The 25174-nt window shown below is 40.9% G+C and overlaps 1 protein-coding gene across 1 annotated transcript in view; it reads left to right on the top strand.

The window, feature by feature from the left end:
- The window catches only part of CPAMD8 (C3 and PZP like alpha-2-macroglobulin domain containing 8), a 58829-nt gene that overhangs the window by 10554 nt on the left and 23101 nt on the right, over positions 1 to 25174 (top strand). The window contains 6 exon segments of the mRNA XM_066369592.1: positions 15157 to 15229; positions 15232 to 15339; positions 23953 to 24021; positions 24024 to 24113; positions 24700 to 24748; positions 24750 to 24858. Coding sequence (XP_066225689.1) covers positions 15157 to 15229; positions 15232 to 15339; positions 23953 to 24021; positions 24024 to 24113; positions 24700 to 24748; positions 24750 to 24858 — 498 coding nt within the window.

Raw genomic sequence — 25174 nt, 5'->3', positions numbered from 1 at the left:
GACTTTGATTTTTCTGAATTTGCTGATTTTTTTTTGTGGCCCAACATATGGTCAATTCTTGAGAATGATCCATGTACACTGGAGAAAAATGTATACTCTGTCACTTTGGGATGAAATGTCCTGTAGATGTCTATCATATCCAGGGTTTTGTTTAAGGCCAATATATCTTTATTGATTCTCTGTTTGGATGACTGATCTAGAGCCGTTAGCGGTGTATTGAGATCTCCAAGTATGATTGTATTTTTTGTCAGTTTTTGTTTTAAGGTCAATAAGTAGCTGTCATATATATTGGTGCTCCTTGGTTTGGTGCATATATATTAAGAATTGTTATGTCTTCTTGATTCAGCGTCCCCTTAATCATTATGAAATAACCATGTTTGTCTCTGAGTACTTTTCCTGTCTTGTAGTCAGCATTATCAGATATGAGTATTGCTACACCTGCTTTTTTTTGGATGTTATTTGCTTGGAGTATTGTTTTCCAGCCTTTCACTTTGAATTTGTTTTTATCCTTGTTGCTTAGATGACTTTCTTGTAGGCAGCATACAGTTGGATTTTATTTTTTAATCCATTCTGCTACTCTGTGCCTTTTTATTGGTGAGTTTAATCTGTTTACATTTAGTGTAATTATTGACACTTGTGGATTCCCTATTGCCATTTTATACATTGCTTTCTGTTAGTTTTGTGTCTTGTTTGATTCTTCTCTTTCATTTTTCTATCCTTTGTTTTTGTTTGGTTGTATTCCATACATCTTTCCTCTGTTGCTATCTTTTTTAAATCATGTGCTTCTGTGGTGGTTTTTTCAATGGTGGTTACCATTAAGTAATGAAAAGGGTTCCTACCCTGTTCATTGTAGTGCACTATCTTGTGAGTACTTTTGCACTCCGTTGTCCTTTGCTACTGTTAATCTCCATCCTTTCCCCCCCTTTTTTTTTGTTGTTGTCACAGTTTAAATTTGGTTTTATTTTGTTCTTGGTGGAGCTTTTACTTGTGGTTTTGTTTTGTTTTATTCTTTGTATCTGGTTGGAAAACCCCCTTTAGTAATTCCTGGAGTGGGGGTTTTCTGATGCTAAATTTCCTCATCTTTTCTGTATCTGTGAATGTTTTTATTTCTCCTTCGTATTTGAAGGATAGCTTTGATGGGTATAGTATTCTTGGCTGAAAGTTCCTCTCTTTCAGGACTTTAAATATTAGGGTCCACTCTCTTCTAGCTTGTAGAGTTTCTGTTGAGAAATCGGATGATAATCTAATGGGCCTTCCTTTATATGTTGTATTCTTCTTTTCCCTGGCTGCCTTGAGAATTTTTTCTTTGTCATTGGTTTGTGCCAATTTTATTATGATGTGCCTTGGAGTAGGTTTGTTGGGGTTAGGAAAACTCGGAGTTCTGTTTGCTTCTTGAATTTGAGGCTTTAGTTCTTTCCACAGGCTTGGTAAGTTCTCATCTATTATTTGTTTGAATATGTTCTCCATTCCATTTTCTCTATCTTCTCCCTCTGATATACCTATTAATCTTATGTTATTCTTTTTGATGGAGTCAGACAATTCCTGTAGGGCTTTCTTATGTTTTTAATTTTTGAGACTCTTTCTTCTCTCTGTTGTGCCTCAAGTTGCTTGTCTTCTATGTCACTAATTCTACCTTCTATCTGGCCTGTTCTATTAGCTAAGCTTGTTACCTTGTTTTTCAGCTCATGAATTGAGTTTTTCATCTCTGTTTGATTTGTTTTTATAGTTTCAATTTCCTTGGTAATATATTCTTTGTATTCATTGAGTTGTTTTCTGAGCTCCCTAAATTGCCTTTCTGTGTTTTCTTGTATATCTCAGAGTATTTTTAGGATTTCTATTTTAAATTCTGTGTCATTTAGCTCCAAGGTTTCCAATATATTAAATTTTCTCTCCATAGATTTTTCCTCATCTATCTGTGCTACCTCTCTGTCTTTTGTATCTATGATATTCGATTTCCTTTTCCTTAATGGCATCTGAGGGTGGTTTTGTGGATAGTACTAATGAGAGTTAATAAAGAATAAAAAGTTAAAAAAATAAAAATAAAAAATGAAAAAAATATTACCCCCCCCCCTTTTTTCCTCTCCTTTCCTTTCCCCTCCTTCTTGAGAAAATCTTGTGGTGAACTGTGAATTATATTGTGCTAAATAGAACAAAAACTACCTATAATTGAGGGCCTGAGTTGGGGAGAAGTGATAAAAGGGCAAAAAAAGGGGGTATGGACCCACAAAATGCAAAAAAGGAAAAAATTGGGGTCAAGTATAAAATGATTTGCTTTTAGGTGATGGTTGACTAAGAGATATAATAAAAGGAATAAGAGGGAAACAGGAAAAAGGGGAAAAAATTTAAAAATTACTATTGTATTTAGTGGAGCAAAAACTAGATAAAATGGAGAACCAGGGTTGGGAGCACTGCTAGTAAGTTAAAAAAAAAGCGAAGTAAAAAAACCCCAAAGTGCCACAAAAAAAAATTTGAGTCCCAAATAAAATAATTTGTTTGTGATTGAGGATTGAATGAGAGGAAAAGTAAAGAAGAAAAGAATAAACTAATATAGAGGGAGAAAAAAAGAAAGAGGAAAACACAAAAAGAAGAAAAAAGAAAAAAGAACAAAAGGAGAGAGAGAGAGAGAGTTAAGGGTTTTGGAGTGCAACGCTCATAGAGAGAAAGGAAGAAGAAAGGAAAGATAATGGGAGATGTAACACTTATGGGTAGTGTAGTTCCAGGAGAGGAGAGAGTAAGACCAGCAGAGAATTAAATGACCAAATTGGAAGAGGAAGAAAATAATCAAGAAAAGAAGATAAGAGAAACAAACAAACAAATATAATAAAATGGGATAGGTTATAAAGTCTGTGGATTATTCTTGATTTTGAGAGGTTATCTTCTTGCTTTTTCTTTTCTCTCCCTCTTCCTGGAGGGTGACTCTGTACCCCAGGTTCTGCCCCTGTGGCACGCTTAGGTAGAGGTTTGCAGTTGATAAGTCTCTATGGCGATGTCATATATTGGGCTTCAGTCTCATTGGCAGTTGAGGCTCATTAGTATTTGCAGGCTCCGACAATGATAGAGTCCATTTTCCCAGAGCCTCTCTCCTAGTCTTTCCTTCTTGAATTAGCAGCCTGATTATCCAGCTATGGGGTTGCTGCTGCCTCTGCCTGGAGAGTAAGAGGCTCAAAAAGCTGGCAAATCCCCACTCTATTCCCACTCAGCGCAGGGCTCTGGGTAAGGCTCAATCAGTCAGGGCCACTAGCATAATCAGGCGGGGCTGGGAGCCAATTGTTTTCAAGGTGCCTTTCTATGCATCTCTAGACATGTCTCGAATGCCTCAGCACTCTATGGGACCACTTTCCCCAGGCTTTTGGCACTTTGTAACCTGTTTGGCTGGGTAGAAGATGCCCTAGTCACTATTTGCAAAGCATGAGGACTTACAAGCTGCCAAATCCCTCTTTTTAACATATAGCCCTGAGTATGCAAGCTCTGCCAATCAGAGGTTGCCCCCACCCCTATGTGCATAGCATAACAAGAGGTACCAAAAAATATCTCCCCTCTTGTCTTAGATCGCTGCCCTGAGAGAAATCTTGTCAGTTAGGGTTGCATAAGTCAGTTGGGAGGTGAGCAGACTGTGGGTTAAGCTAATCCTTCATGGGTTTGTTAGCTTGTGTGGCTGGGTGAGGCGCCCCACCCACCCGGAGAAGTTCAAGTGTAGGGAATCTCCCTTTTGTGCGCCGCTCTTCAGGGCACAGGGGCGACCCTGAGACTCCAGTTTCGGCCCACACAAAGGCCTCTGACTCTGCTCCTCTGTCCAGGGACACAGGCGCCCACTATCCGTGCTCGCCGATCAGGATATTGGGCTGGCTGCCTCTCTCCCTGGGTGAGGCGGTGCCCTGCCCGCTGGGAGAAGTTCGAGCATAGGGAATTTCGCTCCTGCTCACTCCCCATGCGCTGCTTTTCAGGGCACAGGGGTGACCCCGAGATTCCAGGTTCAGCCCACACAAAGGCCTCTGACTCTGCCCCTCTGTCCGGTAACACGGGTGCCCACTCCCGGGGAAATCTCTCGCCCACTATTGGTGCTCACTGACCAGGATATTAGGCTGGCTGCCTCTCACTCCGGATGAGGCACCCCGCCTGCATGGAGAAGTTCGAGCGTAGGGAATTTCACTCCCGCTCACTCCCCATGCACCACTTATCATATAACATTTTGGAGTATTTATTTATTTAGTTACATGTTAATTTTATTGCATTGGTAGGCCAATATACAGTCTTATTCACAAAACTATGTTTTTGTTTTCCATCACCTTTTATTTGTTTTTTTTGTGCCCCTCTCCTCCCCTACCCCTCCCTCTCCTCCCTTCCCTCCCCCTGGTAACCACTGCACTTTTGTCCATGTCCGTGAGTCTCAATTTTGTGTCCCACCTATGTGTCCAATCATGCAGTTCTTAGTTTTTTCTGATTTACTTATTTCACTCAGTATAACGTTATCACAGTCCATCCATGTTGTAAATGATACTATGTCATCATTTCTTATGGCTGAGCAGTATTCCATAGTACATATGTACCACATCTTCTTTATCCAATCATCTATTAAAGGGCTTTTTGGTTGTTTCCATGTCTTGGCCACCATGAACAATGCTGCAATGAACATGGGGCTACATGTATCTTTATGTATCAGTGATTTTCGAGTTTTGGGGGTATATACCCAGTAGAGGGATTGCTGAGTCATATGGTAGTTCTAGTCTTAATTTTTTGAGGAACCACCATACTTTCTTCCATAATGGTTGTACTACTTTACATTCTGACCAACAGTGAATGAGGGTTCCTTTTTCTCCACAGCCTCTCCAACACTTGTTATTATCTGTCTTGTTGATAATAGCTAATCTAACAGGCGAGAGGTAGTATCTCATTGTAGTTTTGATTTGCATTTCTCTAATAGCTAGTGAAGATGAGCACCTTTTCATATATCTATTGGCTGTTTGTATTTCTTTTTGGGAGAAGTGTCTGTTCATGTCCTCTTCCCATTTTTTTTTTAATTTTTTTAAATTTTTTTACAGAGACAGAGTGAATCAGAGAGAGGGATAGACAGGAACAGACAGGCAGGAACGGAGAGAGATGAGAAGCATCAATCATTAGTTTTTCATTGCGCGTTGCAACACCTAGTTGTTCATTGATTGCTTTCTCATACGTGCCTTGACCGTGGGCCTTCAGCAGACTGAGTAACCCCTTGCTGGAGCCAGCGACCTTGGGTTCAAGCTGGTGGGCTTTTGCTCAAACCAGATGAGCCCGCACTCAAGCTGGCGACCTCGGGGTCTTGAACCTGGGTCTTCTGCATCCCAGTCCGATGCTCTATCCACTGCGCCACCACCTGGTCAGGCCTCTTCCCATTTTTTTTATCAGATTGTTTGCTTGTTTGTTGTTGAGTTTTGTGAGTTCTTTGTATATTTTGAATATTAGGCCCTTATCTGAGCTGTTGTTTGAGAATATCATCTCCCATTTAGTTGGCTCTCTGTTTTGTTGTCAGTTTCTTTTGCTGTGCAAAAGCTTCTTAGTCTGATGAAGTCCCATTCATTTATCTTTGCTCTCACTTCCCTTGCCTTTGGAGTCAAATTCATAAAATGTTCTTTATGGCCGAGGTCCATGAGTTTAGTACCTATGTTTTCTTCTGTGTAATTTATTGTTTCAGATATTATATTTAGGTCTTTGATCCCTTTTGAATTAATTTTGGTACAAGGGGACAAACTGTAGTTGAGTTTCATTCTTTTGCATGTGGCTCTCCAGTTTTCCCAGCACCATTTATTGAAGAGGCTTTCTTTTCTCCATTGTGTGTTTTTGGCTCCTCTATCAAAGATGATTTGACCTTATATATGTGGTTTTATTTCTGGGCTCTCTATTCTGTTCCATTGGTCTGAGAGTCTATTTTTCTGCCAATACCATGCTATTTTGATTATTATGGCTCTGTAGTATAATTTGAAGTCAGGTATTGTAAAGCCCCCAGCTTTTCCTTAGGATTACTTCTTAAGTTCTTTTTCCTTAGGATTACTTTGGCTATTTGGGGTTTTTATAGTTCCATATAAACCTGATGATTTTTTGTTCCATTTCTTTAAAAAATGACATTGGAAATTTGATGGGAATTGCATTAAATTTGTATATTGCTTTGGGTAATATGGTCATTTTAACTATATTTATTCTTCCTATCCAAGAACAAGGAATATTTTTCCATTTCATTCTGTCTTTTTCGATTTCTTTTAACAATGCTTTGTAGTTTTCATTATATAGGTCCTTTACATTCTTTGTTATGTTTATTCCTAGGTATTTTTGTTGTTGTTGTTGCAACCGTAAAAGGGATAAATTTTTTTAGTTCATTTTCTGAAGTTTCATTGTTGGCATATAAGAAAGCAATAGACTTCTGTATATTAATTTTGTATCCTGCTACCTTACCGTGTTGGTTTATTGTTTCTAACAGTCTTTCTGTGGAGTCTTTGGGGTTTTCTGTGTACAGGATCATGTCATCTGCAAAAAGTGAAACCTTTACTTCTTCTTTCCCAATATGAAAGGCTTTTATTTCTTTCTCTTGTCTGATTGCTCTGACTAGAACTTCAAGCACTATGTTAAATAGGAGTGGAGAGAGTGGGCAACCTTGTCTTGTTCCTGATTTTAGAGGAAAAGTTTTCAGTTTTTTGCCATTTAATATGATGTTAGCTGATGGTTTGTCATAAATGGCCTTTATTATGTTGAGATATTTTCCTTCTATACCTATTTTCTTGAGTGTTTTAAACATAAAATGATGTTGTATTTTATCGAATGCCTTTTCTCAGGGGTAGTCAACCTTTTTATACCTACTGCCCACTTTTGTATCTTTGTTAGTAGTAAAATTTTCTAACCACCCACCAGTTCCACAGTAATGGTGATTTATAAAATAGGGAAGTAACTTTATTTTATAAAATTTATAAAGCAGAATTACAGCAAGTTAAAGCATATAATAATAATTACTTACCAAGTACTTTATGTTGGATTTTCACTAAGTTTGGCAGAATAAATCTTTATAAAACAACTTACTATAGTTAAATCTATCTTTTTTTTTTTTTTTTTTTTTTTTTTCATTTTTCTGAAGCTGGAAACGGGGAGAGACAGTCAGACTCCCACATGCGCCCGACCGGGATCCACCTGGCACGCCCACCATGGGGCGACGCTCTGCCCACCAGGGGGCGATGCTCTGCCCATCCTGGGCGTCGCCATATTGCGACCAGAGCCACTCTAGCGCCTGGGGCAGAGGCCACAGAGCCATCCCAGCGCCCGGGCCATCTTTGCTCCAATGGAGCCTTGGCTGCGGGAGGGGAAGAGAGAGACAGAGAGGAAAGTGCGGCGGAGGGGTGGAGAAGCAAATGGGCGCTTCTCCTGTGTGCCCTGGCCGGGAATCGAACCCGGGTCCTCCGCACGCTAGGCCGACGCTCTACCGCTGAGCCAACTGGCCAGGGCCAAATCTATCTTTTTATTTATACTTTGATTGCTCTGCTACCACCCACCATGAAAGCTGGAACGCCCACTAGTGGGCGGTAGGGACCAGGTTGACTACCCCTGCCTTTTCTGAATCTATTGACAGGATCATATGGTTTTTGTCCTTTATTTTATTGATATGGTGTATTACGTTAATTGTTTTACGTGTGTTGAACCATCCTTGTGAGTCAGGGATGAATCCCACTTGATCATGGTGAATTATTTTTTAATGTGTTGTTGTATGTATTTGATTTGCTAGTATTTTGTTTAGGATTTTTACATCTGTATTCATTAGAGATATTGGTCTGTAGTTTTCTTTTTTTTGTGTTGTCCTTGCCGGATTTTGGTATGAGGGTTATGTTGGCCTCATAAAATGTGTTTGGAAGTATCGCTTCTTCTTCAATTTTTTGGAAGATTTTGAGTAGAATAGGAACGAAGTCTTCTTTGAATGTTTGATAGAATTCACTAGTATAGCCATCTGGCCCTGAACTTTTATTTTTGGGGAGGTTTTGAGAGTTGTTTCTGTTTCCTCCCTGCTTATGGGTTGTTTAGGCTTTCTACTTCTTTGTGATTCAGTCTAAGAAGATTGTATTGTTCTAGGAATTTATCCATTTCTTCTAAATTGTTAAATTTGGTGGCATATAGTTTTTCATAGTATTCTATAATAATTCTTTGTATATCTATGGTATCTGTGGTAATTTCTCCTCTTTCATTTTGGATTTTGTTATATGAGTCCTTTCTCTTTTTTTCTTTAGTGAGTCTTGCCAAGTGTTTGTCAATTTTGTTGATCTTTTCAAAGAACCAGTTTCCTGTTTTATTGATTTTTTCTATAGTTTTTCTGTTCTCTATTTCATTTATTTCTGCTCTGATTTTTATTATTTCCTTTTTTCTGCTGGTTTTGGGTTACCTTTGTTCTTCTTTTTGTAGTTCCTTAAGATGTAATGTTAAGTTGTTTACTTGGGCTCTCTCTTGTTTGTTAATATTGGCCTGTCGTGATATGAACTTCCCACTTATTACTGCTTTTGCTGCATCCCAGAGATTCTGATATGTCATGTTGTCATTTTTGTTTGTCTGTATATATCTTTTGATCTCTGCTGTTATTTCTTCTTTGACTCACTCATTTTTTAGAAGTATGTTATTTAATTTCCACATTTTTGTGGGTTTGTCTACTTCTTTTTTGCAGTTGAATTCTAGTTTCAAAGCTTTATGGTCAGAGAATATGCTTGGTATGATTTCAGTCTTTCTGAATTTGTTGATGTTAGTTTTGTGTCCCAACATATGGTCAATTCTTGAGAATGTTCCATGTACACTGGAGAAAAATGTATACTCTGACGTTTTAGGATGAAATGTCCTGTAGGTGTCTGTCATATCCAATTGTTCTAGTGTTTCATATAAAGGCCAATATTTTTTTTATTGAATTTCTGTTTGGAAGAACGATCTAGATAGAGCCATCAGTGGTGTATTGAGGTCTCCAAGTATGATTGTATTTTGTTGGTTTTAATTTTTAGATTAGTTAGCAGATGTCATATATACTTTGGTGCTCCTTGGTTTGGTGAATATATATAAATATTAAGAAGTGTTATGTCTTCTTGATTCAATGTCCCCTTTATCATTATGAAGCGACTATCTTTGTTTCTGATTATCTTTGCTGTCTTATAGTCAGCATGTTAGATATGAGTATGGCCACATCTGATTTTCTTTGGATATTATTTGCTTGGAGAATTGTTTTTCAACCTTTCACTTTGAATTTGTTTTTATCCTTGTAGCTTAGATGTGTTTCTTAAAGGCAGCATACAGTTGGATTTTCTTTTTTGATCCACTCTGCTACTCTGTGTCTTTTTATTGGTGAGTTCAATCCATTTACATTTAATGTAATTATTGACACTTGAAGGTTTCCTATTACCATTTTATATATTGCTTTTTGATAGCTCTGTTTCTTATTTGGTTCTTTTTTTTTGTCATTTGTTTTTGTTTGGTTGTATTCTATACATCTTCCTCTGTTTCTTCTTTTTTTAAGCCATGTGTTTCTGTAGTGGTCTTTTCAGAGGTGGTTACCATTAGGTAATTAAAATAATGTGTATCATATTCATTGTAGTACATTATCTCATGAGTGCTTCTTCACTTCATCCTCCTTTGTTACTGCTAATCTTTGTCCTCTCCCCTTTTTTGTTTTTGTTGTCACAGATTATTCTTGTTTTTATTGTGATCTTGTTGGAGCTTTTACTTGTGATTTTGTTTTGTTTTTTGTAACTGATTGGATAACCCCCTTTAGTATTTCCTGAAGTGGGAGTTTTCTGGTGATAAATTCCCTCATCACTATATCTGTGAATGTTTTTATTTCCCCTTCATATTTGAAGGATAACTTTGATGCATATAGTATTCTTGGCTGGAAGTTCCTCTCTTTCAGTATTTTAAATATTGGGGTCCACTCTCTTCTGGCTTGTAGAGTTTCTGCTGAGAAATCTGATGATAGCATAATGGGCCTTCCTTTATATGTTGTATTCTTCTTTTCCCTGGCTGCCTTGAGGATTTTTTGTCATTGGTTTGTGATCATTTCATTATGATGTGCCTTGGAGTAGGTCTGTTTGGGTTAAGGTAACTCAGTGTTCTGTTTGCTTCTTGGATTTGAGGCTCTAATTCTTTCCAAGGCTTGGGAAGTTCTCATTATTTGTTTGAATATGTTCTCCATTCCTTTTTCTCTCTCTTCTCCTTCTGATATACCCATTATTCTTATGTTGCTCTTTCTGATAGAGTCAGACAGTTCCTGCAGTGCTTTCTCAAAATTTTTAATTTGTAAGTCTCTTTCCTCTTTTCTCTGTAGTATTTCTAGTTGCCTGTCTTCTATGTCACTAATTATCTCCTCTGTCTGGCCTGTTCTATTAGCTAAGCTTGTTTTTCATCTCTGATTGGTTCTTTTTTATGGTTTCAATTTTCTTGGTGAAGTATTCTTTTTGTTCATTAAATTGTTTTTTGAGCTCTCTAAATTGCCTTTCCAAGCTTTCTTGTATTTCACTGAGTATTTTTATGACTTCAATTTTGAGTTCTCTGTCATTTAACTCCAAGGTTTCCATGTAGTTGGAATTTTTTTCTGGAGATTTTTTCATCATCTATCTGAGCTACATTTCTGTCTTTTGTATCCATGATGTTTGATTTCTTTTTCCTTAATGGCATTTGAGAGTGGTATTGTTAATAACACTAATAAGAGATAATTAAAAAATAAAAATTGAAAAATACAGTGAAAAAATGAAAATTCTATAATGATAAGTGTAACAGAAACTATAGAGAACAAGGAGTAGGAACTGAGAAAAAATGACAAAAGAGAGAAAAAATGAAATAAAAAAACAAGCAAGATGCCACAAAGAAAAATATGAGTCCAAAATATAATAATTTGATGATAAATGATTATTGAATGAGAGGGAAAAAAAGAGAAAAAAGAAGAAAAAAGAGAAGAGCAGAAATGGGAAGAGAGAAAAAATAGGGGAAAAAAAGAAGTTTTCTGAAATGAAACCCTCACCAAAAACAAAAGTGAAAAATGTAACTACTATGGATAATGAAATTCAAAAAGAAAAGGAAAGAAGATGAAATGACCAAAATGAAAAAAAAAGTTATAAAAATATAATTTTTTTCCTAGTTTTGAGAAGTAACTTCTTCCTTTTTTTCGGCAGGTGGCGATGTACTAGAAGTTTTGCTCCTGTGGAGCTCTTAGAGGTCCCTCGGTGTGTTGCTGTGGCAATGACATAGGCAGGCCCTCAGTCCCATTGGTAGGCGGGGCTTGTTAGGGCTTTAAGTCTCTAACAATGGCAGTCTCAGTTTTCCAGGTGCCTCTCCCCCATGTCCCTCCCACCTGAGCTAGCTGCCTGGGGACTTAGCTGTGAGGTTCGCCCCATCCACTGTCTGTAGAACAAGAGGTTCTAAGAGAAGCCAGGTCCTTCCTCCAGTACCATTCAAAGCACAGTTCTGGGTAAGGCAGTGGCAACCAGAGCTGCCAGCGAGAGCAGGCAGGGCTGGGAGCCAATTGCAGATCAAGCACCTTCCTATGGGCCCATGGGCAGGTCTAGCACACCTGAGCATGCCACGGGTCTAATCTCCACTGGCTTCTCCCTTGCGCACAGTTTGGTAGCCTGCAGTAAGCCATGTGTATGCCCAGCTCCCAGGACTCCAGCAATGCACCTGCCCACTCAGGTGCACAGCACCTGTGATCTCAGTCAGAGCTGGGAATGCATTCAGAAGCCTGCATCTGCCCTACAGAGGCACCCAGCCCCTGCAGTCTCAGGCCAAGGATTTTGGCCCATGCACGCACCCCACGCTGGTGATGGTGGAGCGGAGCTGGGAATGCACAAGATACTGGCACTGGCTCATGTGGGCACCCTACACTGGTAATTTTAGGTGGAGCCCACCACCTGTGTGCGCACCCTGCTTCTGTGATCCCAGGCAGAGCTGGTATATTCTTTCTTCGGTTTGAGCTCCTTCCCCTCTAACTCAGGCTCTCTACCTCACATGGCTCCAAACAAAAGCGCCCTTTCCTCAGATCAGTGAGGAAAGCGAAATATCTATTCTCTTATTTCCTTCAGAGTGGATTATATATTCAGCCACCTTTTTGCCCAATCATACCTTTGTCTGATGTATGTATATTTCAGGTGCTCCTGAGATTTTTTCTCTCTGTGTTTAGTTGTTGAATTTGTTGAAATTTAAGGGGAAATATTGAGAGTGTTCCTCATGGTGCCATTTCTCTGATGCCACCCACAAAACTTACATTTAACTTTTTGTATTCTTTCCAGTTAATTTTTGTATATGATGTAAGTTAAGATCCAATTTCAGTTTTTTACACCATTTGTTGGAAAGACTGTTCTTTTCCTGTTGAGTGGCCTCAACACCTTCACTGAAAATCACTAGGGCCCTGGCTGAGTAGCTCAGTTGGTTATAGCATTGTCCCAATACACCAAGGTTGCAGGTTCAATCCCCACTCAGGGCACATACGGGAATCAACCAATGAATGCATAAATATAAAGAACAACAAATCAATGTTCTTTCTCTCTCCTTTCTTCTCTCTCAAATTAATTAAAATTCTTTTAATTAAAAAGAAAAGAAAATCACTAAGCTATGGATATATAGGTTTATTTCTACACTCAGTTCTATCTCATTTATCTATCCATTTATCCTGATGCTATTACCACATTGTCTTGATTACTATATCTCTGTAGTAAGTTTTGAAATCAGCAAGTGTGTATCTTCCAATTTTGTTCTTTTCGAGATTGTTTTGGTTGTCCTGGGTCCTTTCCATTTCCACATGAACATTACAGTCAGCTTTTCCATTTTGGCAAAAAAGGCCATTGGCATTTTGATAGGCTTCCTGCTAATGTTAACATCTTATAAAACCATGATACATTTGTCAAAACTAAAAAATTAACGTTGGACATTATTGTTAACTAAACCAGTGTTTAAACTTTACTTGGATTTCTCTAATTTTTTAAAATTTTTTTTCCAGTTTTTCCATTCATGACCTTCTCTGGTGCAGAATGTCATTCAGGATCCCACATGTGTTTTGTCTCCTCCTGATGGCTTTTCAGGCTTTCTTCATCTATTTTTTTAAGTGAGTGGAGGGGAGATAGAGAAATAGACTCCTCCTGCATGCATCTACCAGGAGCCACCCAGAAACCCCCATCTGGGGCCAGTGCTCGAATCAACTAACCTATCCTCACCACCCAGGGCCAACATTCGAACCAATCGAGCCACTGGGTGCAGGAGGGGAAAGGGGAGAGAAGGGGGAGAGGAAGGGGGAGAGGAAGGGGAAGAGAAGCAGATAATCACTTCTCATGTGTTCCCTGAGTGGTGATTGAACCCGGGACACCCACATACCGGGCTGATGCTCTATCCACTGAGCAAACCAGCCAGGGCCTTTCCTTGTCTTTAATGACCTTTACACCTTTGAAGAGTTTACTCTTCTTTTTGCTGCACAAATTTCTCAGATTTGGCCATGGGAGTGCCTTTGGGCCAGCTCCGTTGACAGCCTGTTCTCATCTTCAGGGGGAGGTAAAGTGATATTTGTTAACCACCCACAGTGACCAAATGTGGTGAGGAGCATAGCACCATTATTATCTCATTGGATCCTTGGGACTTTCTGTCCAGGAGATATGACCTTATTTTACACATGGGGGAATTGAAGCTCAGAAAGGTTAAATTACTTGCCCAAGGACCACAATAAGAATGAGACTCACCAGCCAGCACAGGTTTCTCTTCCCTGGGAAATCAGATGTTTGAGGAGACTCATGGACTGCAAAACATGGGCACAGGAGAGAGCTTCTGGGGCAAAGGCCCAAGGGACGACTTCCCACATAGCCTGCGGCTTCAGTATTGGACATGGTTATGCTGCAAGCCACCAGGGAGGTCATAGTACCTGGGCAGTCTCAGCTGTAACACAAGGAAGAAGGGCAACTAGGTGATTAAGCAGGGGGTTCTGACATCAGCCTGCCTGGGTTAGAATCCTGCCCCTACCACCCACTGACACGGGGAAGGGATGGAGCCTCAGTTTCCTCTTCTGGAAACTTGGAGATAATGGGAGGACCCAATGTGTCAAGTGCATATTCAGTGAGAAGGGCTAGCTCACTACCAGCATTGGCACTTGCAAGACTACCATCCCTCCTGACACCAGTTGCAGAGTTTGAGGGGCCCCAAACCATCTCAGTTTTTCTAATTTCAAGGGGAAATTCACAGAATCACTGAAAGCTGTCATACTCACAGTCACAGTTTGTTACAGTAAAAGGTACAGATTAAAATCAGCCTAGGAAAGAAGCAGGGTCCAGGAAAGTTCTGAATGTGAACTTCAGGTTGTCCTCTCTCCATGGAGTCATGGGCTGTATTACTTTCCCAGCAATTATGTGTGACAGCATGCATGGTGTACTGCCAACTAGGATGCTCATCTGAACCTCAGTGCCAGAGTTTTTTTTTAATTATTTTTATTTATTTATTCATTTTAGAGGAGAGAGAGAGATTGAGAGAGAGAGAGAGAGACAGACAGACAGACAGAAGGGGGAGGAGCAGGAAGCTTCAACTTCCATATGTATCTTGACCAGGCAAGCCCAGGGTTTTGAATGGCAACCTCAGCATTCCAGGTCAACGCTTTATCCACTGTGCCACCACAGGTCAGGCAGTGCCAGAGTTTTTACTGGGGGTCAGTTACATAGACATAGCTGACCACTACATGGCTGGCCTCAGTCCCAGCCCCTCCAGAGGTCAAACTGATAAAGCATGGCTCATAGCTGCCACCATAAATCATATTGTCACTATCTGGTATAGTCTAAGACCATAGATAAACAAAAGATACTTATTAGGAATGACATTTCAGTGGCTTAGAGATCACCTATTAGGAGCCAGGGGCAAAGGCCAGATCTCTCTCTGAGCCACGTTCAATTCTTTACTACACAACACTTCACTGAGAGCTTCCATGATCATTTTTCATGTGCACTTAAACTCCATGTACAGAGCAGCAGCTGAGGCTGCCAAGGGAACATGGACACAGCCAGGGCAGGACACCAGGTGACGTGCCTTGAGGCCAGCACTCCTCCCTGAGCCTTTCCAGACTTCCTGTGGCCCCAAAGTGGCCATCTCTCTTGGTGGGCTGTGCCATTGCTACCAGGCAGTGGGTACCAGGAAGGGCCTGCCATGCTGTGTTTTCTGCAGGTCGGGGAAGAAGCTCATTTTTCTGTGAAGTCCACATGTCCCTGCAATTTCACTCTGTACTATGAGATGGTTGCATGGGGCACATTGTGCTCTCAGGCCAGCAACCTGCCCGCATCACGCAGCAGAGGAGCTGGTGGGCGGCCCTGGAGAAACCGATTCACTTAACACACCTTTCTGAGACAGGTGAGCCAGGCTGCATGCTGAAGGTTCTGCTCTGTCTCTGAACCACTGAAACTGGGACAGGCACCACAGAAAGGGGAGGTAAGCCAGACACAGCTAAGAAGGGAGCCTGCCTCAGGGTGGGGCACATGTCCCTGGTAAGAAGGGGCTGGGACCAAGATGGCAGGAGTGACCAGCTGCTTGAGATGGAGAGGTCCTCTCAAGGCTATCCTTACTATGTACCATCAGGGTACTGGGGCAGGCCAGAAACAGGCTGGGCCCCTGCACTGGCACACACTCTGCTATGTTGCCTTCTGCCAGCCCCTGACCTGCCTTTGCACAGGCTATTCCCCCACCTAGGTGTCCTTTTCCTCAGAGGCAGATTAAGGTCGGTTGAGGCCTGGGAGCAGAAGAAAATATTGGGCCCCTTAAAAAAAAGAGAGACAAGGATAAGAAAAATACATGTTAACCATATTTTTTCCCCATGTTAACCATATTTTAAAATAAATAAAATATTATGTACTATTAATGCTAAAATTGCACATATAAAACCACACTTGAAGTCATTAGAAAAAAGTTTAAAGTTGGGGTTTTAGCCTGACCTGTGGTGGCACAGTGGATAAAGTGTCGACCTGGAATGGTGAGATCACCGGTTTGAAACCCTGGGCTTGCCTGGTCAAGGCACATATGGGAGTTGATGCTTCCTGCTCCTCTCCCCTTCTCTCTCTCTCTCTCTTTCTGTCTCTCCTCTCTGAAATGAATAAATAAAATAATAAAAAGAGTTTGTGGAAGACCACTCAGTGGTTCTTCCTCAGCCTTATAAAAAATAATAAATAAATAAAATTGGGATTTGTGAGGCCCTTCAGAAGTCGGGACCCAGGGCAAGCGCCCAGTGCACCCACCATTAAATCTGCATCTGGGGAGAAGACAAGATGGCGATGGAGTAGGTGGACGTACCAACTTCCACCTCCCAGAACCAAAGTGGATTACAAATTAATTTTAAGAACCATCATCTGGATAAACCAATTTTGGACTAAAGTAAGAGAACTCTTCAACCAAGGAACACTGAAGAAGCCACACTGAGACTGGTAGGAAAAGCGGAAACGTGGAGAGGGCTGCCCAGCTCCCCAGAGCAAACGGCAGCCAGGAGAGACTCCCGTGGCAGGAAGTGAGTTTAGCAGAAAGAGGAAGGTCCTAAGCCCCAGGAACAAAGCCCCAGCCTGCAGCTCCAGAGCCTAGAAGAGGTGTATGGACACTATTTAGCTGGAAACAAGACAGGATACTGTTTGTGGGAAAGAGACTGATTTCTCAGACCCAGGGTTCTTCTTAAAGGGACAGTGCAGAAAACCTTTCTCACAACCACTCACCTGGGGATCTGGGGGATGGGGAGAGAGGAGAGGACCGGAGTAGCAGGAAGAGAGTGTAATCTAGGAGGCACAGGGAGAAACATTCTGAGAGACAGCCACCCTAAACTCTGGGACGAGTCACTCCCCAAATCTGATGTGAATATTTCCCCTGGAAAGAGCAATACCAGCAAAGGGAAGCAGGACACCAGCCAAACAGGCTCTCCCACGGCACTCAGAGCAGAGTCGCTTAGAAGGAGGGAGCTTTCTGGACTACAGTAGCGAGTGTTAGAGTCTGAGCTGCAGTGCCCCCACCCACACGGCTGAGGGCTCACCCGAGGGTGGGCAGTGGCAGGATGCAGAAGTGCGGTTCTGTCGGCAAGGGCAGAAGCCGGCTGGCCACCATTGAGGCCCAGGTGTGAGCTCAGTCTTGCCTGGCTGAGGAGGAAGAGACGTGCAAAGGTGGTCAAGGCCAGCTGCGGGCCACCTGCAATCTAGCCTGCGGGGGAAGGGCAGGAGCCCGGAAGGGGCAGAGACCCACCCTTGAGCAAGGGTTCAGGAGCACAGCCTTGCCCCACCCACGGAACTGAGGCTTGTGGCCTGACTTGGGAGCTGGCTCCTCCCACAGGGGTGGAACCAAAGGACCAGAACAGGCGGAGTCCCGCTACTGAGCATGGGCATGCAGCCCCATCTGGCCTGTGGAGCCAAGGCTTGCAGCTGTCCCAGGAGCGGGCTCCTCCTGCAAGGGCGGGGCAAAAGCCCAGAATCAGGTGGAGACCTGCAGCTGAGCAAAGGTGCTCACCCCTGCCCTCAGGGCCAAGCATAATGCCACCCGCAGGGGTGGGGCTAAGGCCAAGGCCACCGAGGCTTGTACACCCGAGCATGTGATCACAGCCACTCCCGTGAAGGAGAGGCAGAAACCACAGCAACAGCCCCAGTGGGCAGGCACTGGCAACACCCATACCTGAACACCCTAGACAGCAACAGCAGAGTAGGTGGAGGGCCTGCAGACAGACCACAACTAGGAAATACAGAGGCCACACCCAGTGGGCTCCAGTGGCCAAACCTTCTTTTACACAGACAAAATAATGAGGCAGAGAAATGCAACACAAATGAATCAAGAGAGATCCCCAGAAAAGGACCTGAATGAGTCAGATATAACCAAATTACCAGATGCAGAGTTTAAAATGATTGTTAGGATGCTCAAAGATATTAGAACAACAATAGATGGTCATTATGAACACCTAAATAAAGAGATAGCAAATATAAAAAAGGACATTGATATAATAATAAAGAATCAGTCAGAAATGACAAATACAATATCAGAAATGAAGAACACAATGGAAGGAATTAAAAGCAGGATGGATGAAGCTGAGAATCGAATCAGCAAGATAGAGGACAAGATAAATAAAGGCACAAAAGCAGAGCAGAAAAAAGAAAAGAGACTCAAAAAGTCTGAGGAATCTCTAAGAGAGCTCTGTGACAACATGAAGAGAAATAACATCTGCATCATAAGGATTCCTGAAGAAAAAGAGAAAGAACAAGGGATAGAGACTTTGTTCAAACATATCATAGCTGAAAACTTCCCTCAATTAAGGCAGGAAAACATCTCACAAGTTCAAGAAGCACAGAGAACTCCATTAAAGAGAAACCCAAAGAAATCTACACCAAGACCCATCATAATTAAAATACCAAAGCAAAGTGATAAAGAGAAAATATTAAAAAGCTGCTAGAGGAAAAAACGACTATCACCTACAAAGGAGCCCCCATAAGGATGACTTCTGACTTCTCAACAGAAACACTTGAGGCCAGAAGGGAATGGCAAGAAATATTCAAAGTAATGCAGAACAAGAGCCTACAACCAAGACTACTTTATCCAGCAAAGCTATCGTTTAAAATTGAAGGAGAAATAGAAAGCTTTCCAGACAAAAAAAAAACTCAAGGAATTCAATACAACCAAACCAAAGCTGCAAGAAATGCTAAGGGGCCTGTTGTAAACAGATCAAAGGAGAAAAAGAATATAGCAAAAGAGGAATACAGCTGTAAAGAATAAAATAGCAATAAACAACTACATATCAATAATAACCTTAAATGTAAATGGATTAAATGATCTGATCAAACAGCGTAGGGTAGCTGCGTGGATAAGAAAACAGAACCCATACATATGCTATCTACAGGAGACAGGTTAAAACAAAAGATGCACATAGATGCAGGTAAAAGGATGGAAAAAAATATTTCATGCAAATAGAAATGAAAAAAAAGCTGGGGTAGCAATACTTATATTAGACAAAATGGACTGTAAAACAAAGTAAGAGATAAATAAGGTCACTACATAATGATAAAGGGAGCAATCCAACAGGAAGATATAACAGTTATAAATATCTATGCACCTAATATAGGAGCACCTAAAAATATAAAGCAGACTTTGATGGATTTAAAGGGCAAGATAGCAATACTATAATAGTAGGGGATTTCAATACCTCACTAACATCACTAGATAGATCTTCAAGAAAGAAAATTAGCAAAGAAACAGCAGACTTAAAGGACATATTAGATCAACTCGATTTAATAGATATCTTCAGAACCTTTTACCCTAAAGCAGCAGAATATACATTCTTTTCAAGTGCTCATGGTACATTCTCTAGGATAGACCACATGTTAGGGCACCAAAGAGGTCTCAACAAATTTAAGAAGATTGAAATCATATCGAGCACTTTCTCTGATCACAATAGTATGAAACTAGAAATCAACCACAACAGAAAAACTGAAAAATACACAAACACTTGGAAACTAAATAGCATGTTATTAAATAACAAATGGGTTAACAATGAGATCAAAGAAGAGATAAAAAAAATTCCTAGAAACAAATGATAACGAGTGTACATCAACTCAAAATTTATGGGACACATCAAAAGCAGTCCTAAGAGGGAAGTTCATAGCATTACAGGCATACCTTAAGAAGCTAGAAAAAGCTCAAATAAACAACTTGACCCTGCATCTAAAAGAACTAGAAAAAGAACAGCAAGTAAAGCCCAGAGGTAGTAGAAGGAAGGAAATAATAAAGATCAGAGCAGAAATAAATGATATAGAGGCTAAAGAAGCAATACAGAGGATCAATGAAACCAGGAGCCGGTTCTTTGAAAAGGTAAACAAAATCAAAGAACCTGTAACCAGACTCACCAAGAAAAAAAGAGAGAGGACTCAAATAAATAAAATTAGAAATGAGAGTGGAGAAATAAAAACCGACACAACAGAAATACAAAATATTGTAAGAAAATACTATGAAGAACTGCATGCCAAAAAACTAGACAACTTGGATGAAATGGACAAATTCCTTGAAACATATAATCTTCCAAAAATTAATCTGGAAGAATCAGAAAACCTAAAGAGACCAATTACAACAAATGAGATTGAAACAGTTATCAAAAAACTCCCAAAAAAGAAAAGTCCTGGGCCTGATGGCTTCACAAGTGAATTCTACCAAATATTCAAAGAAGAACTAACTCCTATCCTTCTCAAGCTATTTCAAAAAATTCAAGAGGAAGGAAGCCTTCCATGCTCCTTTTATGAGGCGAATATAATCCTGATTCCAAAACCAGGCAAAGACAACACAAAGAAAGAAAATTATAGGCCAATATCCCTGATGAATTTAGATGCTAAAATTCTCAACAAAATATTAGCAAACAAGATCCAGCAATATATGAAACATATCATACACCATGATCAAGTGGGATTTATTCTTGGGAGGCAAGGCTGGTATAATATTTACAAATCAATCAATATGATTCATCACATAAACAAAAGGAAGGAGAAAAACCACATGATAATTTCAATAGATGCAGAAAAAGCATTTGATAAAATCCAGCGCCCATTCATGATCAAAACTCTAAGCAAAGTGGGAATACAGGGAACATACCTCAACATGATAAAGCCCATCTATGACAAACCCACAGCCAACAGCATACTCAATGGGCTAAAATTAAAAGCAATCTCCTTAAGATCAGGAACAAGGCAGGGGTGTCCCCTTTCACCACTCTTATTCAACATAGTTCTGGAAGTCCTAGCCACAGCAATCAGACAAGAAAAAGAAATAAAAGGCATCCAAATTGGAAAAGAAGAAACAAAACTATCATTATTTTCAGATGATATGATATTGTATATAGAAAACCCTAAAGTCTCAGTCAGAAAACTACTGGATCTGATAAATGAATTCAGCAAGGTGGCAGGATATAAAATGAATACTCAGAAATCAGAGGCATTTTTATACATTAACAGTGAACTGTCAGAAAGAGAAATTAAGGAAGCAATCCCCTTCACCATTACAACCAAAAACATAAAGTACCTAGGAATAAATTTAACCAGGGAGATTAAAGACTTGTACTCGGAAAAGTATAAAACATTGATCAGGGAAAAGTAATCAGGGAAGATACAAACAAGTGGAAGCATATACTATGCTCATGGTTAGGAAGAATAAACATCATTAAAATGTTTATATTACCCAAAGCAATTTATAAATTCAATGCAATACCGATTAAAATACCAATGACTTACTTCAAAGATATAGAATACATATTCCAAAACTTTATATGGAACCAAAAGAGAACACAAATAGCCTCAGCAATCTTGAAAAGGAAGAATAAAGCGGGAGGTATCACACTTTTGGATATCAAGTTATACTACAAGGCCATTGTACTCCAAACAGCCTGATACTGGCATAAGAACAGGCATATAGATCAATGGAACAGAACTGAGAACCCAGAAATAAACCCACACTTTTATGGACAACTGATATTTGACAAAGGAGGTAAGAGCATACATTGGAGTAAAGACAGCCTCTTCAACAAATGGTGTTGGGAAAATTGGACAGCCACCTGCAAAAAAATGAAACTAGACTACCAACTTACACCATTCACAAAAATAAACTCAAAATGGATAAAAGACTTAAATGTAAGCCATGAAACCATAAGCATCTTAGAAGAAAACGTAGGCAGTAAGCTCTCTGACATCTCTTGCAGCAATATATATTTGCCGATTTATTAATATTTCCACGGTCAAGTGAAATAAAAGACAGGATAAACAAATGGGACTATATCAAACTAAAAAGCTTCTCCACAGCTAAAGACAATAAGAACAGAATAAAAAGACAAACTACACAATGGGAGAATATATTTGACAATATGTCTGATAAGGGGTTAATAACCAAAATTTATAAAGAACTTGTAAAACTCAATACCAGGAAGACAAACAATCCAATCAAAAAATGGACGAAAGAAATTAATAGACACTTCTCCAAAGAGGACATACATATGGCCAATAGGCATTTGAAAAAATGCTTAACATCACTAATCATTAAAGAAATGGAAATTAAAACCACAATGAGATATCACCTCACACCAGTCAGAATGGCGCTCATCAACAAAACAACACAGAATAAGTGCTGGTGAGGATGTGTAGAAAGGGGAACTCTCCTGCACTGCTGGTGGGAATGCAGACTGGTGCAGCCACTGTGAAAACCAGTATGGAGATGCCTCAAAAAATTAAAAATTGAACTGCCTTTTGACCCAGCTATACCACTTTTAGGAATATACCCTAAGAACACCATAGCACTGTTTGAAAAGAAGAAATACACCCCCATGTTTATGGCAGCATTGTTCACAATAGCGAAAATCTGGAAACAGCCCAAGTGTCCATCAGTGGATGAGTGGATTAAAAAGCTTTGGTACATATATACTATGGAATACTACTCAGCCATAAGAAATGATGACATCGGATCATTTACAACAGCATGGATGGACCTTGAGAACATTATACTGAGCAAAATAAGTAAATCAGAAAAAACTAAGAACTATATGATTCCATACATAGGTGGGACATAAAAATGAGTCTCAGAGACATGGACAAGAGTGTGGGGGTTACGGGGTGGGGAGGGAGAGGGAGGGATTTGGGGAAGGGGAGGGGCACAAAGAAAACCAGTTAGAAGGTGACGTAAGACAATTGGACTTTGGGTGATGGGAATGCAGCATAATCAAATGTCAAAATAACCTAGAGATGTTTTCTCTGAACATATGTACCTTGATTTATCAATGTCACCCCATTAAAATTAATTTTAAAAAAAGGAAAAAAAAGAAAAAAAATCTGCCTCTGTTTTTCTCTTTTTGACTCCATGTTTTTCTTGCAAGACCCACCTGTGTCCCAGTCTTCCCTAGGCTTCTCCTTTTTACAGTCCTTCTGCCTCAAGCAGGATCTCCAAAGTGGAGGCTGTGTATACTTGAGGGCAGATCATCTCTTGTGGTGGGACATCCTGTGCACTGTAAGATGTGGAGAAACATCCCTCGTTTCCATCCACCAGATGCCAGTAACAACCCATCCACATAGTGTGACAACCTAAAAATTTTTGGATATTACCAATGTCTGTAGGGGGAAAATTTACTCAGGGTGAGAATCCCTGAGATATATGGATAGATAGATGGACAGATAGATGATAGATAGATGATAGATGGATGGATGGATAGATAGATAGATAGATAGATAGATAGATAGATAGATAGATAGATAGATAGATAGATAGATAGATGATAAAAGAATGGATGGATAGAAAGAGTTTGGTGTATAGTAGGAAGGAAGGGAGGGAAGCTAGAAGGATGAATGAAAGGCTGATTGGATGGATGGATGATTGGATGGATGGACAAATGGCCAGTTGGACAGATTGACACATAGGTAGATAGATTCACAGATAGATATAATACATAGATTCGTAGATAGATAGTTCTATATATAGGTAGACAGACAAATTAACTGATTTGTAGATTTGTAGGTAGGTAGATGATAGGCAGATAGATGGATAGATCCATGGATAAACAGATACCTAGATTCATAGATAGACAGGAAGACAGGGTCTCTGTCAGGCTAAGTCACCTCTCACCCTTGGCCCTGCTGATATTCCAGGCCAGCTCATTCCCTGCCCTGTGCACTGCAGAGTGTTGATTAGCATCCCAGCCTTCGCCCACTAGATGCCAGTAGCACCTCCAAGTTGTGACAACCACAAATGCCCCTAGATGTTGCTGAATGTTCCCGGGGAGGGGGGCAGCATTGCCCTGCATAAGAGCCGCTGGCCTGAATGGAGCTTCAGTTATTGTTCATTTACATACTCAGGGACTTCCCTTCCCTTTAGGGTGAAATGATAGGGTTGTGAGTGTCGGTGGAACACTGGCCTTACACTGTGCAGCTAGGGGAATTGCTGGCCCTATTCTGGGAACCAGGTTCTCATACCTCTCCCACCTTTGACTTGCTTTAGAGCCCCCTGCAACCCTAGCATCTGATCTCAGTGTGTACATGACCTCTCTCCAACTGATCGTGACCCCCAGTGTATTCCCCTCAGCCACCTGTTGGTTTTCTATATCAGGGAGAATGGAGAAGGGCTTGCTGATAACCTTCAGTTCACTGTGGTAACTTTCTGAAAACCAGGTAGAACATTGGAATCCCAGTGGAGGAGAGGGGGAGAGGGGGAGAGGGGATGGGCCATCGTCATTCAGGGCTGGGATCCCCAGGGTGTCAATGCCCTCTGGGCTGTGCAGGGCTGTGACATTGAGGTGTCACAGCAAGACTTGTAAGGGCTGCCCTGCCTTCAGGAGTCATTAGAACATAAGTTGCATCTTAGATGGAGCTTCTCTAAAGTCACCCAGATGGGATTGCATTCATCACACACAGGGAAAAGCGATCAACTATTCTTTGTCCCTTCTGGGCCCCAGACCTAAGGGATACCTCTTATGTCCCCACCTGCAGGCTCAGTCCTGCTCACCCTTTCCCTGGACCCTTTGAAACTGGCTGCAGCATGTCCTCAGTAGCACCCATCTCCCCATCCCTCCTCTCCCATCTGCATAAAATGTTCCAGTTGCATGAACCTAGTTTCTATCATTCTTGTCCTCACCTGGCAAGGTCAGGGTCCTGGCTGAGCTAGCAAGAACCGGCTCTTCTTGGCAGGTGAAGAGGGGTGAGTGGGTGGTTTTGGAGGGTTTGACCAATTCCTGATTTCTCTGCTGTGTTTGGGTCCAGGTTTCACTGACATATTCAGTGAGTGAGACCCAACCCGGGAGTTGTTGACATGTGGGTCAGGGCTGCAAGGGACAGCTGCGTGTGTGTCGCCTTGGTTGATAAGCATGTCTACTTATTGAGGTCTGGTTTTCGGCTGACTCCTGCCCAGGTGAGTGGGGCCCTCGGGTGCCGTGTTTCAATACCTCTACAGGGGTCTCTTGCTTTTCTTTTCTTTCTTTTTTTTTTTTTTTTACAGGGACAGAGAGAGGGTCAGAGAGAGGGATAGATAGGGACAGACAGACAGGAACAGAGAGAGATGAGAAGCATCAATCATCAGTTTTTTGTTGTGACACCTTAGTTGTTCATTGATTGCTTTCTCACATGTGTCTTGACCGCGGACCTTCAGCAGACCGAGTAACCCCTTGCTCAAGCCAACAACCTTGGGTCCAAGCTGATGAGCTTTTTGCTCAAACCAGATGAGCCTG

Source organism: Saccopteryx leptura, chromosome 1 (genome assembly GCF_036850995.1).
Source record: "Saccopteryx leptura isolate mSacLep1 chromosome 1, mSacLep1_pri_phased_curated, whole genome shotgun sequence".
In the NCBI taxonomy this organism is placed as follows: Eukaryota; Metazoa; Chordata; class Mammalia; order Chiroptera; family Emballonuridae; genus Saccopteryx; species Saccopteryx leptura.
Note: the sequence above shows the minus strand (reverse complement) of the source record. Positions and strands in the feature narration are given on the sequence as shown.